The sequence below is a fragment of the Castanea sativa genome, chromosome 4, assembly GCF_040712315.1.
Source record: "Castanea sativa cultivar Marrone di Chiusa Pesio chromosome 4, ASM4071231v1".
In the NCBI taxonomy this organism is placed as follows: domain Eukaryota; kingdom Viridiplantae; phylum Streptophyta; class Magnoliopsida; order Fagales; family Fagaceae; genus Castanea; species Castanea sativa.
In genome coordinates, this window is record NC_134016.1 from 10,817,604 (window position 1) to 10,836,506 (window position 18,903).

At 34.4% G+C, this 18,903-nt stretch overlaps 2 protein-coding genes across 3 annotated transcripts; one reads left to right on the forward strand and one right to left on the reverse strand.

The window, feature by feature from the left end:
- The first annotated feature begins 2,949 nt into the window (after nt 1-2,949).
- On the forward strand, nt 2,950-9,151 carry LOC142630903 (gamma-secretase subunit APH1-like). The gene is made up of 6 exons (XM_075804962.1): nt 2,950-3,157; nt 4,130-4,285; nt 6,006-6,091; nt 7,300-7,425; nt 7,623-7,750; nt 8,739-9,151. Exons 1-6 carry the CDS (start codon nt 3,045-3,047, stop codon nt 8,877-8,879), a joined length of 750 nt encoding a protein of 249 aa, XP_075661077.1. The 5' UTR covers nt 2,950-3,044; the 3' UTR covers nt 8,880-9,151.
- Nucleotides 9,152-11,781: 2,630 nt separating this feature from the next.
- Nucleotides 11,782-18,365, reverse strand: LOC142630901 (uncharacterized). 2 transcript variants are annotated; one of them, XM_075804960.1, is made up of 8 exons: nt 18,110-18,365; nt 16,935-17,109; nt 16,705-16,767; nt 16,012-16,078; nt 15,524-15,624; nt 14,384-14,428; nt 12,807-13,277; nt 11,782-12,295 (listed from the first exon to the last, which is right to left on the reverse strand). In XM_075804960.1, exons 2-8 carry the CDS (start codon nt 17,067-17,069, stop codon nt 12,125-12,127), a joined length of 1,053 nt encoding a protein of 350 aa, XP_075661075.1. In that variant the 5' UTR covers nt 17,070-17,109; nt 18,110-18,365; the 3' UTR covers nt 11,782-12,124. The 2 variants fall into 2 exon arrangements, with proteins under 2 accessions (XP_075661075.1, XP_075661076.1); XM_075804961.1 differs by having other exon boundaries at nt 16,935-17,115; nt 18,110-18,217.
- Between the last annotated feature and the right edge of the window lie 538 nt (nt 18,366-18,903).

Sequence of the window (18,903 nt, forward strand, 5' to 3'; positions counted from 1 at the left end):
AAATCTAGTAAGTCACCTTATTTGTGTAGGAAACAATTGCTAGTTGAAGAAAAGCAGGGACTAAAATGCTGAAAACCAGCATTCTCCAGCTAAGCTAAAAAAATAATTTATATTGTTAATAATAACCTTTAAAAATGAAAGAGTTACAAAATTATGTGATGAAGTATAAAAGTGGATGGTGGGTCTGAGAATTAATAATAATTTAAAAACTTTCCCAGCTTAGGGCTTGTGCTGCTATTCAGCAAGTTTGGTACCAAACTTCAGAAGAAGCAAAGACGAATAGATGGTCGACATAAAGACATTATGCCTAAAAGCATTCAAGCTGCAAAATCAAGGTACACTAAAGTTCATAAGTATTTGACTAGTCTTGCACAATAACTGCACAATTCGTTTAGACATGTGTTGCAATTACTACTATTAATCGAAATCGATGCTACGCATGTGCCATAATAACAAAGTTGCTACTTGTTGCAATTAAGATTTGAAAATAAAGGTTTCACATCCATCTAATTCTTCATTTTTAATGCTTTTTATCAATGCTTTTGATATTGTTCTCTTAGTCATTTTCCACTATAGAAATCTACTCATAAACATTAACTTGAGTTTTTTTCTTATTTCAATAAAGTTGATTATTAATTTATTCCATATCAATAAATTCCGCAAATTTTTGTGAATTGAATTTGTGATTATGTTGCAGGGTAAGCCAGGAGAAGTTTTGGGAGTCATGTATACCTATAGGCTCGAAGATAGGGCAAATGAAGAATTTAAGCAGATGCAACGTTTGATTCAAGCAAGTGTTAAGCTCTACACTTTACCGTGCTTTCACAAACATAGATTTCGAAAAAAGTCCTCCTTTCTAGCGTCATCATCAATTTTACACATATATTGGAAGTGAGAAGTATCACTTATAATATAAAACTTTTATGCTTATGTTATGTTTATGTTATCCTTTACATACACTCATGAGTTGAACTTTATGTTTTTACAAATTTGTTTGGGCAAGTTGTATAAAATATTTAGGGTAAGTTACTAGTTTAGCCCCTAACCTTTAAAATGTTTGTCAATTTAGTCCTTAACATTGCAAATTTACCTAAATTTATGGTATTGTGTTAAAATGGTCGTTGTCGTTAAATGAAGATGTGGCTAACGACAAAGGTATACACTTGCACTGACACGTGGACTTTTTTTTCTTTAAAAAAGAAAATTGAAGCAAACAATTGAGATTTCAAAATTATTAAACAAAATTGAAGCAAATCTAAATCCAAATTTATCTCCCACCCATTTTTTCCAGATATTTCTAAATTATGTGATACAATATGGTTATAAACTTTCTAATTAGATTTTGTAGCCCTTTAAAGGCCTATTCAAAGCTCATAAAAATCTCGTTAGGCCCAACCTGGTAGCCCAATCCACTAAAGAAAGCAGGGGTTCTCCATTCTAGCTTGGTTTGACCTATTGACCGATCAACAAATACATACACACAAATACATAAGCATATTTTATGGTTATGTGTATGTTATGTTCTTCATACACATATGACTTGAACTTCGTGCCATTTAAAAAAAAAATCCATTATCACTTCCCAAATATGTAACCAAATGAGCTCCAAAATCGTTTGCAAAATGGAGTAATTGCACAAAACAACATCGCACCGAACTAATACTATTATAAAAGATGAGTCCTTTTACATCTGAAAACTTGTTGGACTACTCTTAATCTACCCAAAATAAAGAAAACTCAGGCCAAAATTTTAAAAATTGACCAAAAACGAAGGAGAAATTAGCTTTAGGTTGGGCCAATCCATCCCAAAATCTTGAAAAATGTCCTAGCCCAAGACTAACTAAATTGTGTCATGATACACCACGTCAAACCACACCGTACTACCCATGTAACCACAAAATGGAGGTGCAGTATGAAGATGGTTTTGGTTAAGTCGCTCCATGCAGGGCCGGCCCAAGATAGTTTGACGCCTAAGGCGGAAATTTTAAAGGCGTCTTTTACATCTAAATATCACTTATATAATATTTAGTTTTTTTATTATATATTTTTTATTTTAATTCTATTATTAATTCATACTTATTAATATGACTAATTCACCCAAAGTGAGCTAATGATACTATATAGGTTTTATAAACTAGCATATCACCGATTAAAAAAAAAAAAATTCAAACATTCATTTATTATATTGTTTAAGTGACACCGATCATATTACTTTCACATTAGTTTATAAGTTTTTTGTTATAAAATTTGTATTAACTTTTGCATTTTTCATTCACTTAATGGAGATTAGGTTTCATTTCTATTAATTCTTTTTTTTTTTAAGAAAATGCTAAACTTACTATAAATTTTATTATAAAAAGTTTACAAATTGATGTGGCAATGAGGTAACACTTCAACAAAAGAATAAATGAGTATGGAATTACGTTATGTGATTAGCGATATATCAATTTATACTACTTATGTAATAAAACTTATCCTTATTTTTTTTTTTAACTTATGTAATAAAACTTTTAATATTCTACCATAACTTTTATATTTTAGGCCTTGGAAAAAAGTGCATCCAAACTCACATTTTTTCTTTAATTATTTTTTTAAAAAAAAACTTACTGCCCCCACATTTGGAGGCCTTTCTATGTGTCACATGGTCAATTTTTTCTAACACCATGTTAGGCCTAGGGCCAGCCCTGGCACTATAAAGCGCAGTGATAAAAATATAGACCAAAACCACACCAAATCGTCCTGTATTGTGAACACCTCTAATTCTCGATACATGATGCAACAATATTTCTCAAGTTGTTGAACCTTTTTTTTATATTATTAATTTGCCCTTAAATTTATTAATTTAGATAAATAAATAAATAAATAAAGTAATTAAATTCATATAGACGTAGTACTGGTAGACATGACATGGATAAATTGTAAATTCTCAATATTTATTATTATTATTATAATTGTTATTCTAAAACCTCCAAAACTTAAAGCAGTATTTTGTTGGTGAGTTGAGAGAGAAGTGGGAAGGGACTCAGTGGAGTATAGTACTGAAGATGACAATAGCGGCAGGGATCGGGTACGCCTTGCTTGCGCTAGGCCCGTCTCTTTCCCTCTTCGTCTCTGTAATCTCCAAAAAGCCCTTCTTGATCCTCACCGTCCTCTCTAGGTACCTATTTACGACGCCGTTTCTCTCTCTCTCTTCAATTTCTCCATTTTTCTTTTACATAGAAAATGTATCTGGAAAAAAAAAAAGTTAGGGTTTACGAATCGTAGAGTATTTCGGACTCTAGAAAGTGCCATGATCGGTCAACGAAGCTTTAGTTTGACTTTGGGGGGTTTTTTGTTCATGTATTTTGTGAGATAGCTATTGGATCGTGTTTTTTTTTTTTCCTTCCATTTTCTCGGCAACCAAACAGAGTGGTAGTGTGTAAACATCTGAATATCAGTAGAAGAAAATTTTGTTTGATTTTTTTTTTAATTTTAATTTTATATCTGTATTATTGTTAAGGTAATTACTGAGTTTATTGTAATTTAATTCGTATATTGAGCTCAAATGGTAGTTGTAATTTTTTTTCAAGGATTGTGCTTTGTTAGAAAAATCATATGGAAATGACTGTTGATAGTATATATATGCTTAATTATAATGTTTTCAGCCTGATTGTTAGGTAATTTAGACTTTTCAAGATCAATTGGAAGTGAGTTTGATTTGTGAAAATTCTTGTTAGTACAAGTTTTTTTTTTTTTTTTTTGAATCTCTACCTCTACTGTTAGGAAGAGATTAAAAGTGTTAGAAATGGCAGCCTAGTGGTTGGAGGCTTGGGATGAGCTGTAGACCCAACATTCTGGGCTTGATCCCCACTAGGAGTTCCTGTGGATTACTTGATACACGGTTTTAGCGGGTGGGGTCGTGTATTTGTGGTTTACTCCCCAAAGGGTGGGTCCAAAGGGCCCTGCCTTGGTGAGGTTCCACCTCATTAAACAAAAAGGGTATTAGAAATGGCTGTGCTCATTCTCAGAATGTATACAAGAAAAATCCTTAGAGAAGGAAATGCAATGAAAAAAGAAATTCTAGCATTACCCACATGTTGGTTTTAATGTAATACATTTATAGAGTTTTTGTCTTGTTTTGTCTGTGTAGTACACTGTTATGGCTTATAAGTCTGATTGTGCTGTCGGGACTGTGGAGGGGTTTTCTTCCTCTGAATTCAACGACATGGTGGCCTTATGGTATGCTTCTATTCACATCTATTGCTTTTCAAGAAGGCCTTCGGCTTCTTTTCTGGAGAGTCTACAAGTAAGTTCAATTTCTTCCATTACATATATGTTACATTTACAATATGTGTGTGTGTGTGTGTGTGTGTGACCTATTAGGGTATAGCCTAGTGGTTAGAGGCTTGGGATGAGTTGTTGACCCTAACATCTTGGGTTCAATCCCCACTAGGAGTTCCCCTAGATTACTGGTCTGGGTGACCAAAAAGTGTGTGTCCTTTTTATTTCTAAATCTCTAGCACTAGTTTGGAAAAAGGGGTGTGGAGTTATTTTTTTTGTGGTTAGGGATACTGCAGTGGGATACATGCACATGTTATTTATTCATCATCTGCTTGAATGAGGCTCTGTTTATTCTGCAAATGTATTTACTGAGCACAGTCAGGTGTTTGCCTCTTGAAATTTCATGCTATGAGTTTCTCGTCTGTATGAACTGATGGATTTGTATTTTAAAGTTTTGAAAAAGTAACAAAAAGTATGACTTTGGATGGAATAGAATAGCAAAAAAGAATACATGTGACTGACTCTAATTGGTTTGTTGAAGATCCATAGTGAACCCCAAAATTTTGGGATTAAAGTTGTAGTATGTTGAGCCTTGCTTCTATATGCTCCAAACAAAGAAGTTCTGTTTTGAAAAACTAAGGGTATGTTTGATAACTGTTTTTTCCCCCGTATTTTCTGTTTCCAAAAACAATTTTCTATTTTTGAGATAAAAAAAAATTTATTTGACAACCCAAAATGGATAGAAAACAAACACTGTTCTCAAAACTCAATTTGTGAACGAAATTGAAAACAAGTAAAAGGCTGTTTTTAGTCTTTAGTTTTCAAAGCCAATGAAAGCTTGAGTATGATTTAATGATTCTATCCTATTTAATGAGTTAGCACCAGAGTTTGAATCCTAATAACAACATATTTCACTAATAACAACATATTTCAGTATTTTTTTTTTCTTCAAAAAACCATTCTTTTCTAATTTCAACTAATCAAACAAGATACAAGAAAATTGTTTTTTCTTTCTATTCTCAAAAACAAGTTTTTGAAAATAGAAAACAAAAACTATTACCAGACGTAACCTAAGAGTCTGCTTGTTTCTAAGTGCTATAGTTTTTTCTTCTTTTTTAATCAACTTCATAAGAGGTCAATCCTTGGTGCAATGACAATTGTCTTCCACCAAAAGTCGCAGGTTGTTGGTTTGAGTCCGGGAATTAGCCTCTTTAAAAAAATAAATAAAAATAAATAAATGACAAAAAATTGGGGCGGGGGGTAAGGCTACATGCCATGACCTCCCTCAGACTCCACAAGAAACCCGAGCTTTGTGCACTGCGTACGACCTTTTTAATCAACTTCATTAAAATTATTCGAAACTAATAAAATAACAGTAAATGACATTGATGCTGCAAAGACCACCAACTTGATTAATGCTGTTAACCTCTCACTTGCCAAGCTCATGATAACCTTGCTGATAGAGATGTAATTGTTGGTCTTCCTCTCCAGTACTTGTAAAATTCTTTTATTCTTTATGACATTTTTATGTGATATATGTTGGGATCTTCTGTCTAATTAGAAAAAGAAAAAGAAAAAAAAAAAGTAGAAAAATAATCTCTGTTAGAATTTTATATGGATACGGATTTTTCAACCATGATTTTCCTGGTAGTACGTTTGTGGGGTTATGGAGATTTCTGTGACATCTCTCTCTCTCTCTCTCTCTCTCTCTCTCTTGCTTAACTTCTCTGGTGGACTTTATATAGGAGGTTGGAAGATCTGTTGGATGCCTTTGCTGACAAAGTCTCAAAGCCACGCCTATTTATGACAGATAAGATGCAAATTTCTCTGGGTAAGCTTTGTATAAGTTTTACTATCCTATTTTAAATGAGGTTGCTTCTCATAACCCCAAATTCCTATAATGTGCCTCTGAGTTGACCTTTGTGACTGTTTCTCTTTATTGTCATCAATCATTCAAAAATCAGATTTTTGTACATAATCTCTGCCATCCCTGTTGGATACAATTTGTGCAGAAACTGCTTAGTGCTTTTTGTTTGTTTGTTTGTTTCTTCTTCTTCTTCGTTCTTATTTTTTCTTCTTTTTTTATTTTTTTTATTTTTTAAAAGAAATAGCTGCTTGATAGATTGTAATAAGTCAATTACTGAATTGTATTTCTTGAGTAATTATTAGATTTTAGATCAATCATAATTATCTCCCCAAAAAAAGCATTTTCGACATATTTCACAACTTTATTGTAGTACAACCGCTTATCATTTGATCTTAGAAATAATCTGAAGTTCAGCACCAGAGTAGCAAGAACTAAGCAGTTATGAAGTCTATTGAAAAATGTAGAACGGTTTCATGATGAATATATATCAAGCAAAAAAATAAACAGACAAACATTTAGTGACCGTTAATTGAGAGGAGAGGAAAAAAGAGGGGGGGGGGTGCATTCTCTTCCATAGTAACTTGATTGATACACCAGATACGGCTCCTTAATCAGGAGAAAATTTCCATGATATGTTATATTAGATTACAATGAGAACAGCTGAAACTGGTGAAAGGTTCAACATATCCACATGCCAATGAGCTTTAGCTCAAATGGAACTTCCTCCCCTTATAAGAGCAAGGTGAAGGGTGAAGCCGTGGGCTAAAAACTCGTGTGTAACTTACCAATTAAAAAAAATAAAAAATTTAACCACATTAATATATGATCATAGGGCTAATAGGAGATTGAAAAGATGGCAGGTGCCTAAGACTATGGTTTCCATGTTTGGAATATTTTATGTATTCTTAGATGTCAATTATCAACTATATGCTGCCACCACGTACAATATTTCACAGTAGAGGAATGGGAATTTAAATCAAGATTGGGAACCTTATTGTTCCTCTGTGATATGTTAGATGCATATGGTTTAAAGCAATACTACCACTCTCCTCTACCTTGCTTCTTTTTTTTTTTTTGGAAAATTTGTTTCAGTAAGTTTCATTTTGTACATAGTGTATGAACGTCTTCCCTTTCTTATCTGATTTGTGCTAATTTCAATTAATTGCATGCAGCTGGTGGTTTGGGTCATGGAGTGGCCCATGCTGTGTTTTTCTGTCTCAGCCTCTTAACACCAGCATTTGGTCCTGCTACATTTTTCGTTGACAGGTGCTCTCAGATACCATTTTTTCTTGTCTCTGGTGAGTTGAGTCTTTTTATTAGTTTTCTCATATACTTCCATATTCCTGAACCCTAGGATTAGCCTAGGAATTATATAAGTGGACTTTTTTATTACTTAATATTCATTGTGATTCAATGGTAGTTGGCAGATGTTCTGAAAAGTTTTTGGTTTCATGGGGAGTATTTGTCTAACAACCATTGCTTTTATTTGTTGCAGCAATCATTGCTCTTGCATTTGTTACAATTCACACTTTCTCCATGGTCATTGCATTTAATGGATACGCAGAAGGGAACAAAGTGGACCAACTTTTTGTTCCTGTAGTTCATCTTGCTGCAGGATTGGTGGTAAGAACCTTTTATTTACAAATCCAATCCATATGTCTTATAACAGTTCTATATTCAAAGCACTGGTAACTATCTATTTTTCTCAAAGTACAAATCAGTCTTGAGGCAGCAACCCTTGAGCTTCTATGATTAGATTTACACAAGATTACCCATAATGGACCCTAAAATCGGAATTCAGAGAAGAATTAGCCATTGGTGCCACATTCTGGGTCCAAGTGGCTTAACTTGATTAGTTCTAGTAATTATTTATTGCAATGGGTTCATATTGATATCATTTTCAAATCCTAGTTATATATTTTTTAATTATTAAGTTTTTCAAAACCTAAGAGGTCAAACCTTGGTGCAATGGGTTGATGGCAAGTGCCCTCCACCTAAGAAATGATGAATCTCGGGTTCAAGTTTGGGAATAAGGCTTTTCTAAAATAGTTTTAAGGTTGGTTATCAACCACTTCTCCCATACGTTGTAGAAGTAGGTGCTTTGTGCACTGGGTCCGGGTACAAACTTTTAAGTTTTTTAAGACCCAAGGGCCTATTTGGTTTGAGCAAAAAAGTGGTGTATTCATTTTCAGTTTTTTGTGGGATCCACTACTAAAAAACTTGTTTGGTTTTGTATTTGTATTTAGTTTTCATTTTTAGTATCCAAAAAAAAAAAAAGATTTGAATACAAAAACTGAATACAACTTTTTGGTGTTTTCATATTCTATGAAAATGAATACAGTGGCATTTTCGTAAAAAAACCAAATCTGTGAGTCCCACTATCACTGACTTGTCACATCAAAGAACTCTCTCTCTCTCTCTTGGAAGTGATCACTATAGTTTGGAAATAATATGCTAATTCCTGATTATATTGCTTGAAATAGGGTTACTATTACAAAACTTTGAACCATCTATGGGATTTGGAAAATCTTTCTCCAATACTTATAGAGTAAATTGTTTTCTGGCTGTTACTGCTGGAATTGATCTTATTAATGTTTTGGCTTTTACTCAGACACTGGTAAATTTTGCATCTGGAGGTTGTATTGTCAGCATCCCTCTTCTCTTTTTCATTGCAATCTTGACCTTGATTCGTTGTGGGAAGATGGTGTGGAGAAGATTGACAGAGCATCAAAGCACACAGGGAAACTCATAGTAGCCAGTAACAAAGTCTCCTTGTTGCTCAATTCAGTAGTAGAGTTATGTATTGATCAAAGTTTCCTCTGTATAAAATTGTTATGACTTTTCCAGATATTAGCTTTCCTCTCCCCCCCTCTCCAAAAAAAAAGGGGAAAAAAAGAAGTGCTAACTTAGAATATCCAAAACAACAGGTTGCTTGTGTATGTGTTACTCAACAGTAGCTGCTTGTGTATCCAAAACACAGGTAAATTCTGAAATTTGAATCAAATGCCTATATGCATTTTTTTTTTCTCTTTTTCGTGTTTGATTCTTATTATTCTATTGAGCCCTAACTCAAACGGTATCTCCTAGTATAAAACATTTTATTCTAAGACAAACAAGTTTTAGGGTAAGTTTGGTTTAATTTTTTGATATTGTGCTTTTTGAAAAAGTGGTGGTTTCAAAAAGTGCGGCATGAAATTGAGCTTTTTAAAAAAAACAATTACCTCTAAATGGAATTAACAATGGAATCATGAAGAACCACCATCTCAAGATCTGTTAAAGATCTCATGTTCTGCTCATAATTGTTGCTTGCTTCCATATTATGTTGTCAAGTAGGAATTGAATTTCGATTGGCACCTTTGAAACCCCTATCCTCCCTATCATTTAGTCTAACAAAATTATGAAGAACCATTGAAGCAGAGATAATAGGTATTTTGATATGGAATGGAAAAGATGACATGTTTTTGATAATTCTCCATATATTCTTCCACACACCAAATGTGCACTCAATCAAACATCAAAGAGATGAGTGAGCATGATTAAAACAAATGGTTAAAATAGGATTTTTAAGAAAAAAATTGTGGGAAATTTGGAAGATGGATTCACTTTCCAACTGAAATATTTATAACATGCTTATGGTGTTTTGCAACTGCAGCTCCCTAGCTGCCACACAATAACGCAGGTGTCTGTCGCATTTGGAAAAGTTAGTTTTTTATGACATGCATTTGCAATAATTTACCAAACACGCGGTTTGAGTTTTGGGTTTTGAGTTGGAAAAATTGCGTTTTAGCTGCTTAAAGTGGAACCAAACTGGCACTTAAGCCAAGATATAGTTAACAAGTTTTATGCCAAGATATGGTTTGATTAGTAAAGTCTCATCCCTTGAATAAGAGAACTAGGTTTAAACATTTCCTGCATCAAAATTCCTAAAAAAATGAAAAAACAAATACTAACAATCTATGGCCCATAATCATAACCCATGTGCTAATGCCTAATGGTAATGATTATTCTATATGACTCAACTTGTAAAGTCAAATAAAAGAGTAGAATAAGGTATTGACACCCAAATCTACCTAGACAGTTTTCTTTCCTGTGTGATGTCAAAGAACAAACTCTGCTCCTACACTACTTACAAAACCAAAATTGGTGCTCATCCATCTAAATCTCAACTATGCCCCTTTTAAACAAACTATGTGCCCAATTGAGTATTGACATTGTCACAGTATGAAATAAGCACTTAACTGTAAAAAACGTTAGTAGTGAAGTTTTTGCTATTTAAAATTTTAACTGAAAAATCCTTCAACATTTTGCAAGGCTAGCTTCGATCCAATTTGAGATCTAAGTTGACAAATTTAAGTGAGTTGTTTTAATATTTAAATAAAATTTTAAATTATTGTGTAAAGAAATAGTTTACAAAAAATTTAAGTGGCTATTGTTATTAATTTATTGTTGGGGAAACTAATTTATAAAAATTGAAGTTTCAAGCCGTTAAAGGAGATAGTCTGAACTATTCATTTTTTACTATTTCATCAACGGTAAAGGATCTCTCTCTCTCTCTCTCTCTCTCTCATGTGTATATATTAGAGATCCATTTTGGGCCTTTTCTAAGAGTATTCACATTGGGTGATGTAAAACCCATAAAAGTGCAAAATAGATAATACTATTCACAAAAATGCACAAAACACCTCTTATCTACGAGGCATATTGTAAAAAAAATTACAATTTACTACAGTGCTTATATAAATATACAAGCAATGCGTCGAGTTGCAAATTTTTTTAAGTCCTCTTTTATTCTCTCTCTCTCCTCTCCTGTCTAACTATCTTAGTTCTCTCTCGAGCTCTCTTTTCTTTTTTTTTTCCTTCACAGTTCTCTCTCTCACTAGGTTGCAGCATGGTGGCTGTGAGACTTAGCAAGTGGACGCATGGATCTCGGCATAGGTTGCGACATCTGAGGGTTGTGGCATAATGGCAATAGGTCTCAGCAAGTGGGTTGCAATGGTCTCATATTGGTGGTGGTTACGGGTTAGGGTTACAATGGTTGATGGGTTTTGGTTGCATGGTTGTGTTTTGGGGGCAATGATCTGGGCATAGGCTAAGGCTGTTGGATTTAGATTACAATGGTTGGTTTGTGTTGGGTTTGCAATTTGTGTATTGCGTTAATGGGTTGATTATGTTTTATGATGAGTTGATCGGGTTTTGTAAGGTGTTGAGGTGGTGGTTAGGCGTTGTTGGGTTGATTTCCCTATGAAAATGAGGGAAAAAAAAATCAATGAGAAAGAAAAAAAGATTATTTTAATATTGATGTTTCCCAAAATAAAAAATGATAAGTAAGATGCATCACAAATCTGATTATATAAAATAGGTAAAATGATATTTTGTGAGTTAAAACTTATTATTTTTACAGAGCCAAATGTGAATGCTAATTGATTGAGATCAAATAATAATACCTCCTGCCCTTGTAAGAAAGGTATTACTAGGTGTCATATAGCTTATAAAAATAAAAATAACTGTCAAATTTCTCCAACTCATCTAAACAATTATTTGAATATTAACACATTATCATCACAAATCTAACCCCAAAATCAGATTTGCAAAATTGCTTTTCCATATTCAACTCTTCCAGCCATAACCAAATAATATGACACAAAATACAGATGAAGAAGAAGAACAAAGTAACAATATTATTTAACTTTGAAATTAGTAAATCTTTTGATTTACAGTTTTGACAAGGAACAAATTTTTGTCAAAGTAAGAGGGAAAGTAAAAATTACAGAAGGCACGGCAAGAAAATAAAAATGAACATAATTCCCCATTTGGACTTCATAAATTACAAAACAAAGCCTTTCCTCCTCCTCCCACCTCCACCACAATAAATTAAAAAAAAAAAAAAAAGAGGAGAAAAGGAACATTTGTGATCTATATTATACAAATTAACAAATATTATCTCAAAACCTGTAATGAAGTTTACTGACTATTTTTCTGCAATTCTGTATATCCTGTTCACTTGAGAAAGAATTTCCAAACATCTCTATCAGCAATCTCTTTGACCAAATGTGCTCCAAAAACGCCTTCATCATCTACCAGATTTTTCAGGTGCCGTGCTCCGCTGTTGAAGCCCACATAATTCTTCTTTGTGGCTAAGTACACTACTCCATATGGAGGCCTGACACACTAGTTATCCAAAGCAAATAAGTAAAAAATGAGTTGGATGAAGCTCAGTTTGACATGCTACAACATGTACAAGTTAACAACACAAGTAATATCACTCGGAAAGCAAAAAATAAGCAGCACAATTTCTGGTAACAGGGTCTCATTATACATACAATAAAGCTAGATTCCAATTATGTACATATCTAGATGCCACTGGCACTACCTCCAAATTTATTTATTTGGGATTTGTTAAAATATCACCTAAGTTGATAAAGCTTCCAACCCCATAACAAGATGTGAGATGGCATATGAGATGCATCAGTTATTAAAACTACTCCATTGACCAATGTCCAGATGACTGAAAAAACATATACACTACTCCTCAGAATGCTTGAACCTCATATGAGTTATTTGTCAAGGATAGACAGACAAACAAACCATATCAATCATGCCACTATGGTCAAGATTGGAATCTTGTACGTTGATTTAACATAAGATAACCAAATGAATCATAAGAGACAAAGAAACTTACCTTTTTCATCAGTGCATATAGCTTCTTCAAAGAGGTGGCCGAGTATGGGATGTCTGTCATCAAAATAACATCATAACCACCCTCGCACTGATCATTCTCATTAGCCCTTTCCCATGCCCGGCTTCCTGAAAGCTTCCTTGATCGCCTAGAGGTGGATTCCTGCCCTGTGATGCTTCCATCTAGGCTACTACATCCATCAAGGAAATCCTCCTCGGAGAAGCTCAGGCTCATCCCTGGTGTTGCTTCACACCCTTCACTCTTCACAACAGACAGGACAGTGGGGAGCTCATCCCAGTCCCCAGCAAAAAAGTGGACTGATGGGGCCAGAGTTTGTCTTGAAGGTGTCAGAGGGCTCTCTGGATGTCTACTCTGCTTGTCCCGAGCTTGCTCCAGATTGGCAAGGACATTTGGTATGGTTGTGCATCTTATAGTTTCTGCATTGAGGTCTTGAAAATGCACTGTGCAAGCTCCCTGTGCAAGAATGAATCAGATATAGGGTAAGTATATTATTCAAGAACCAAATTCACTTGTGTTCATCTGTGTAGAGCATCTAGTTTATGCCCTTTTGTCTCTTTCATTTTGCTAAATAAAATTTTGGGAAAATTACACAAAACTCTGTGATTTCTCCATAAAACACAGAACCCCCTTGAAGTTTGAGTGTAAGAGTTAAACCCCCTAAGGTTTTTGGGTGTAACACAGAGCTCAAGGTTTTTTTTTTTTAATGTGAAAATTTAGAGCTGCATTTTCACATAAAACAATATCACAAGGGGATTTAGTGTTACACAAAAAACCCCAAGGGGGTTCCATGTTTTAGGAAATACCAGGGTGCTTTCATATAATTTTCACTAAAGTTTTTAATTTCAGGTTTTCTACATGATGCAAAAATATCTGACAACGTGTTAGCTTTAAATGGTACATTCAGGAATGATGCATCTCATATTTGACGTGTAGGCAAACAGGTAATAAGAAATATACAGAATTAAATCACACCAATAAGAATAATTCCAATTCAACAATGATTTAAGCCAACAAATTTGAAACCTACTCAATACAAAGGGGCTACTATGCTTTAATAAAAATTCAATTAAAAGTGGATATCTTTAATTATAAATAAAAGTGTATATCTTCTAAAAGCATTCGAATTTGTATGCGTTACATTTTGCACAGATGACTTCTAAATATATAAATAAATATAAAATAAACCAACTTGACCAGACAGGGCCATCTACAATATGTACTCTGCATATAACTACAGACCATCTGAAAGATATTGAATTAATTGAAGATAGTTCCAAATTCCATTGGTTTACAAACAACTGATATTTATATATTATTATTAATGTAACACATGCAAGATGTTCATGCTTTCATGTAATTCCCAATTACAAATTATCCCCATACGAAATCAGCGCAATGCCCTACGTATTTAGAGATTAGGAGAGATTGAAACTGGAAGTAGATGGGAGAGAGAAAGAACAACTAAAATAAATCATCGTATTTGCACTTCTAGGTAGATGTATAACACAAGAATCACCAAAAGTAAAGAAGCCAAGGCTCAATCAATTAATAGGATTTACCTTCAAGCATGCAAAAATCCCCGGAAGTCCATAACTGCTACCAAGCTGTAAAAATCACCAAGTAGACGAATTAACTCTCAATATGTTCCATAATAACTAACAAATGGAGTAATTGACTATCAACTCTAATTTCTTCACATGGGAAAACTAATCACAGCAGCACATGAGTGAGAAAGTTATCATCACCCAACATTCTTAAATGTGCAAGCAATAAGGTTTCCTTTTCTTTTCTTTTCTTTTTGATAGGTAAAAATAATTTTATTGAAATGAGACTAGCTTGTGAAAAAAGGATACAAAGTAGCCTAAATAATATATACAAAATGTAGTTCAGAAGCATTTTAGATTACTTGTCTATATACAAAGAATATTGAATTAAACCAACATTGACAAAATTTCTAACTGCAGACCCAAATCAGCCTTTTTGGATGTGATAATGATATTCTCTAGAAAAGGAATGAGCCCTCAAAAAAGAGCCATTATCTACAGGTTCTCTCTTGAGAAAGACAATCCCTGCAAAATATATATCTTCCCCTCAAAGAACACCCCGAAAGGAATACTTCAATTTTCCCTATTAGTGTTGAATATTATCCAAAGAAAAACCCTAGAAAAAATAGTAATTGATAGAATCAACTAGCTTCCTAACATCAAAATGAGATCGGGCTTTTGGCTTGGCCTGGGTTATGCCTAGATCGATTCCTGAAATGCTCTTTGGTTGGTGGAATTGGTTGGGGAAGCATTCTTCTCAGATCTGGAATTTAGTCCCGCTTTGCATCCTTTGGTGTATTTGGAAGGAGCGTAACCGGAGGACTTTTGAGGATTTGGATAGCTCTAGGGAACAGTTGCTTGTTTTTTTTAGTGGGACTCTCTTTGATTGGTCGCGCGCGTGGGGACTCACGTCTAGTGACTCCCTTCCTTCTTTTCTTTGCTCCCTTTTCCTTTTCTAATTTTCTTGTTGTCTTTGTTTCTCTTTGTTTTCTTTTTCTTGTAGCTCCTCGGTTGCTCTGTGTTTTTTTCAGGCATAGAGTAACCCTTCGTATATATATCATTCTTACTTATCAAAAAAAAAAATGAGATCGGGAAGGATTGAAAGTAATAAATTGAAGCATGAAGTAGCAAGTAAAATCTCTTTGACTCAATTACCTCAAGTACCCTTTTGCCTCTGAAGCTTAATTGTCCATCACGAATCTCATGCTTGAGGACATTAACAAGATCGATAGAGCTGTCCCAAGATTTCAAATATCCTACAAAAGGAAGAGTTTTTTAGCTTTAATTTCAATCATTTGACATATCCAATCATGTATAGAGAACAAGATTACTAAAGCAGGACTTAGTAATTCTAAAGCCTAATCAATGGAAGATTTGAATTGGACAAATCCACATAAAATAAAGGAAAAATTTGAGCTCCAAACCGGTTTGGAGCTATCTTTCTCCAACCCATTATATGACTATTGAAGAGACCATTCATGTATAGTTTTCGTCATGACTTTTTTAATGAGTCATGTGACCTGTTAAAATATACAGATGGATAGTCTTATAAATCGCCATGTAGTGGATTGGAAAAGATTCCTCCAAACTGGTTTGAAGCTAATCTTTGTCTTAAAATAAATAATGAAATTTCAGGTACCTACCATCAGATTTTGAAGATATTATGTCCAAACCATTGAAACCAATGATATCAGCAACACTAACTCTTCCCTGTTAGAGATCGTAAAAGGCATCAATCAGGTTTATTAAACAGACTGTTCTACAAACAATATATGCAGAAGACATGCTCTGATGTTGTCATTTTATTCCATGGAGAGGTAAAGTTAATACATTGAACTCAACCCACCAACCTCCAATGCCCCCTCAAGTCTGCAGCCCCACCTCCCCCCCCCCCCCCCCCCAAAAAAAAATAAAAAGGTTAGGTAAGGCAGTCAGTGGGTTTTGAACTCATGACCTTTGCCTCCATCCACTATAGTGGGAAGAGGAAGTCCAAACATCCTTTCCCCAGGTCTTGGGAAACAAGGGGAAAAAACCCAACATATACTCTGTCTTTCAGTACATGTCTCAAACCTACAGCTTATATCCCAGCAGGCACCTTCTACTCATATCAGAATCCTGATTACATTAACATCTCCCTCTCTCTCTCTCTTGGTGGGTCTCAAACACAGAAATTAAGGGAATGATCTCAGCCTGGTCCAGTCACAATAAATGGAAAAGAATCAATTACCAAACAACCAACCAACTGCAATTATCTTTCATGAAGAATTTTACTTGCACAAACAAGAGAAAATATAAATGCTGACAAGCACAACTGCAAAAATAAGGATTCGGCATACCTTGAACAAATTGAGCCCTTGCAAATCTACATTCTCTCCAGCATACTTGTAGGGGTGAGCTGTCTGCAGAGTAGAAAGAGGAGACCGTCAGTGTTCTGAACACAATTTCTAACTCCGTGTCTCACAACAAAAGCTTCAGCTGAACTATATCACTATATTGTGGTGAATAATTCTTCCTTCGGCTGTCACTTTTAGATTGGGACTGTTAATGTTGTGGACAGGGGATATACCTTTGATGGAAGAATCTCAACAGCTGGTGAAGGGAGATGCAGATCTCTCTCAGAAATGGAGGACACGCTGTGAGTTCCCCGGTCATGGGGCACCAACCCAGGCAAACACTGTGCAAGCAATGCTGGTGCACGCATCTTAATTGACCTTTAGCAAACTATTTTTGGGAAGAACAACCTGAAACTACCAACACTTCAAATCAAAATGCAAAATACTCTTTACATTACAAGCTTAAAAACCACCACAAAAAAAAAAAAAAAACAAAAAAACCCTACAAACACAAACACAAAACCAAAAATCAGCTGAAATTCCAATTCTCTGCTGTTTTTTTTTTTTTTTTAGTTCCAGTTGTCCACTGTCCCCATTAGATTATGATGATGCAACAAACATGAAATATGATAATCAGAAACTCTTTCGACAAAAATACAGGCCTAAATAGTCATTGAACGTATGCTGGAAAGAATATGAATACATGGCCAGAAAGAAGTCTACACTAATACTACAAGAATGAAATATCTGTAGTATCAGTATAGGCCTAAATCATGTAGTATTAGTGATAACAGGCCTAAATGATCGTTGAACGTAGGCTCTCAGATCATTTAGGCCTACACTAATACTGCAAGAATGAAATATCTGAAGGGGGAGGAAAAGAAAAGGTTTAAAAAAAAAAAAAAAAACAAAAGTAAAGTAATAATAACAGTATCAATATTTAACATTAGACACAAACCAACAACATATTCAAGACCAATTTCTTTTATAACATCTTCAAGACCATCCCATTAGCAAAATGCATAAACAAAAGAGCAAACATGACAAAAAGTAAAAAATAATTCCCAAAATGATATCTTCAACATTCAAATACATCTGACCCATATGTTCTATTACATCCCACAACAAAATCCACATATAAAAAAGGTCAATCATAATACAATTACAAAGCCAATAAAATTAGGCAACAGAACAAGCAGTTGAACTGATTATATTAACAAATCCCACAAAATACAACCCTTCAAAATTCACAAAACCACATGATAACTTGAATTATGTAGAAAAATAAGACCAACCCATTTCTTCTTTCACATCCAAAAACAAAACCCAGATAGCAAAATCAAATACAACTCCATTAGAAACTCCAAAAAGACATAAATTTGCCAAGCAAAGAAAGCGAAAACCTTACCAACAAAGTCAATGCCTTTGATCAACAAAGAATCCAAGAAAGACCCTTTTTAAAAACAATCTTGAAAGATGATATGAGCTTCCAAAGTCTGAAATTTCGAAGCAAAAGAGATCGTTTCCACCGAGTCAAACAAGGAGAAATACCAAAACCCTGTTTTTTTAAAAGGAAAAAAGCTTAAACAGAGAGAGACAGAGACAGAGAGAGAACAAGGAAGCTTCGGTTCGGTTCAGACCTGAACTGTTACAAGTTACAACTTAAGAGAAAATACCGAAAATGCCCCTTGTGGGTTTTGAACTGTAGTGTGGGTCGGTTAAAGTTTTGGCTTTGGTAGAGTGGCGTTTTACGTAAATATGAAATGAGGACAAGGGTGAATTTCGAGAGACCCAGTTCTTCGCTTATTTAGAGTCCTCGTGGAAAGGAAGAAGGAAAGCGGCGAGTTGGTCGGCTGTCGTTTTTGCCTCAACAACGTGTAATCCGGAGCCTATCTACTGTTGACACGTGCACCGTGCAGGTTAAGAAATTTCTGATTTTTTTGAAAAAAAAAAATTTAGATGAACTCTATTTTGGAGTACAATGATTGTTATTTAACATGGAGCTAAAAAATACTAAATTTTTGGTTTAGGTGTAAAATTTAAATACGGCTTATTTGGATTGAAGAGAGTAGAGTCCCGTCAACTCTTCTCGAATCTATTCTCCCTCCCTCCCTCCCTCCTCTCAATCCAATTGATAACGGTAACATTAAATTTCAGATTTTGCAATATGATACAATTCAATTAATACACACCTATATGTAT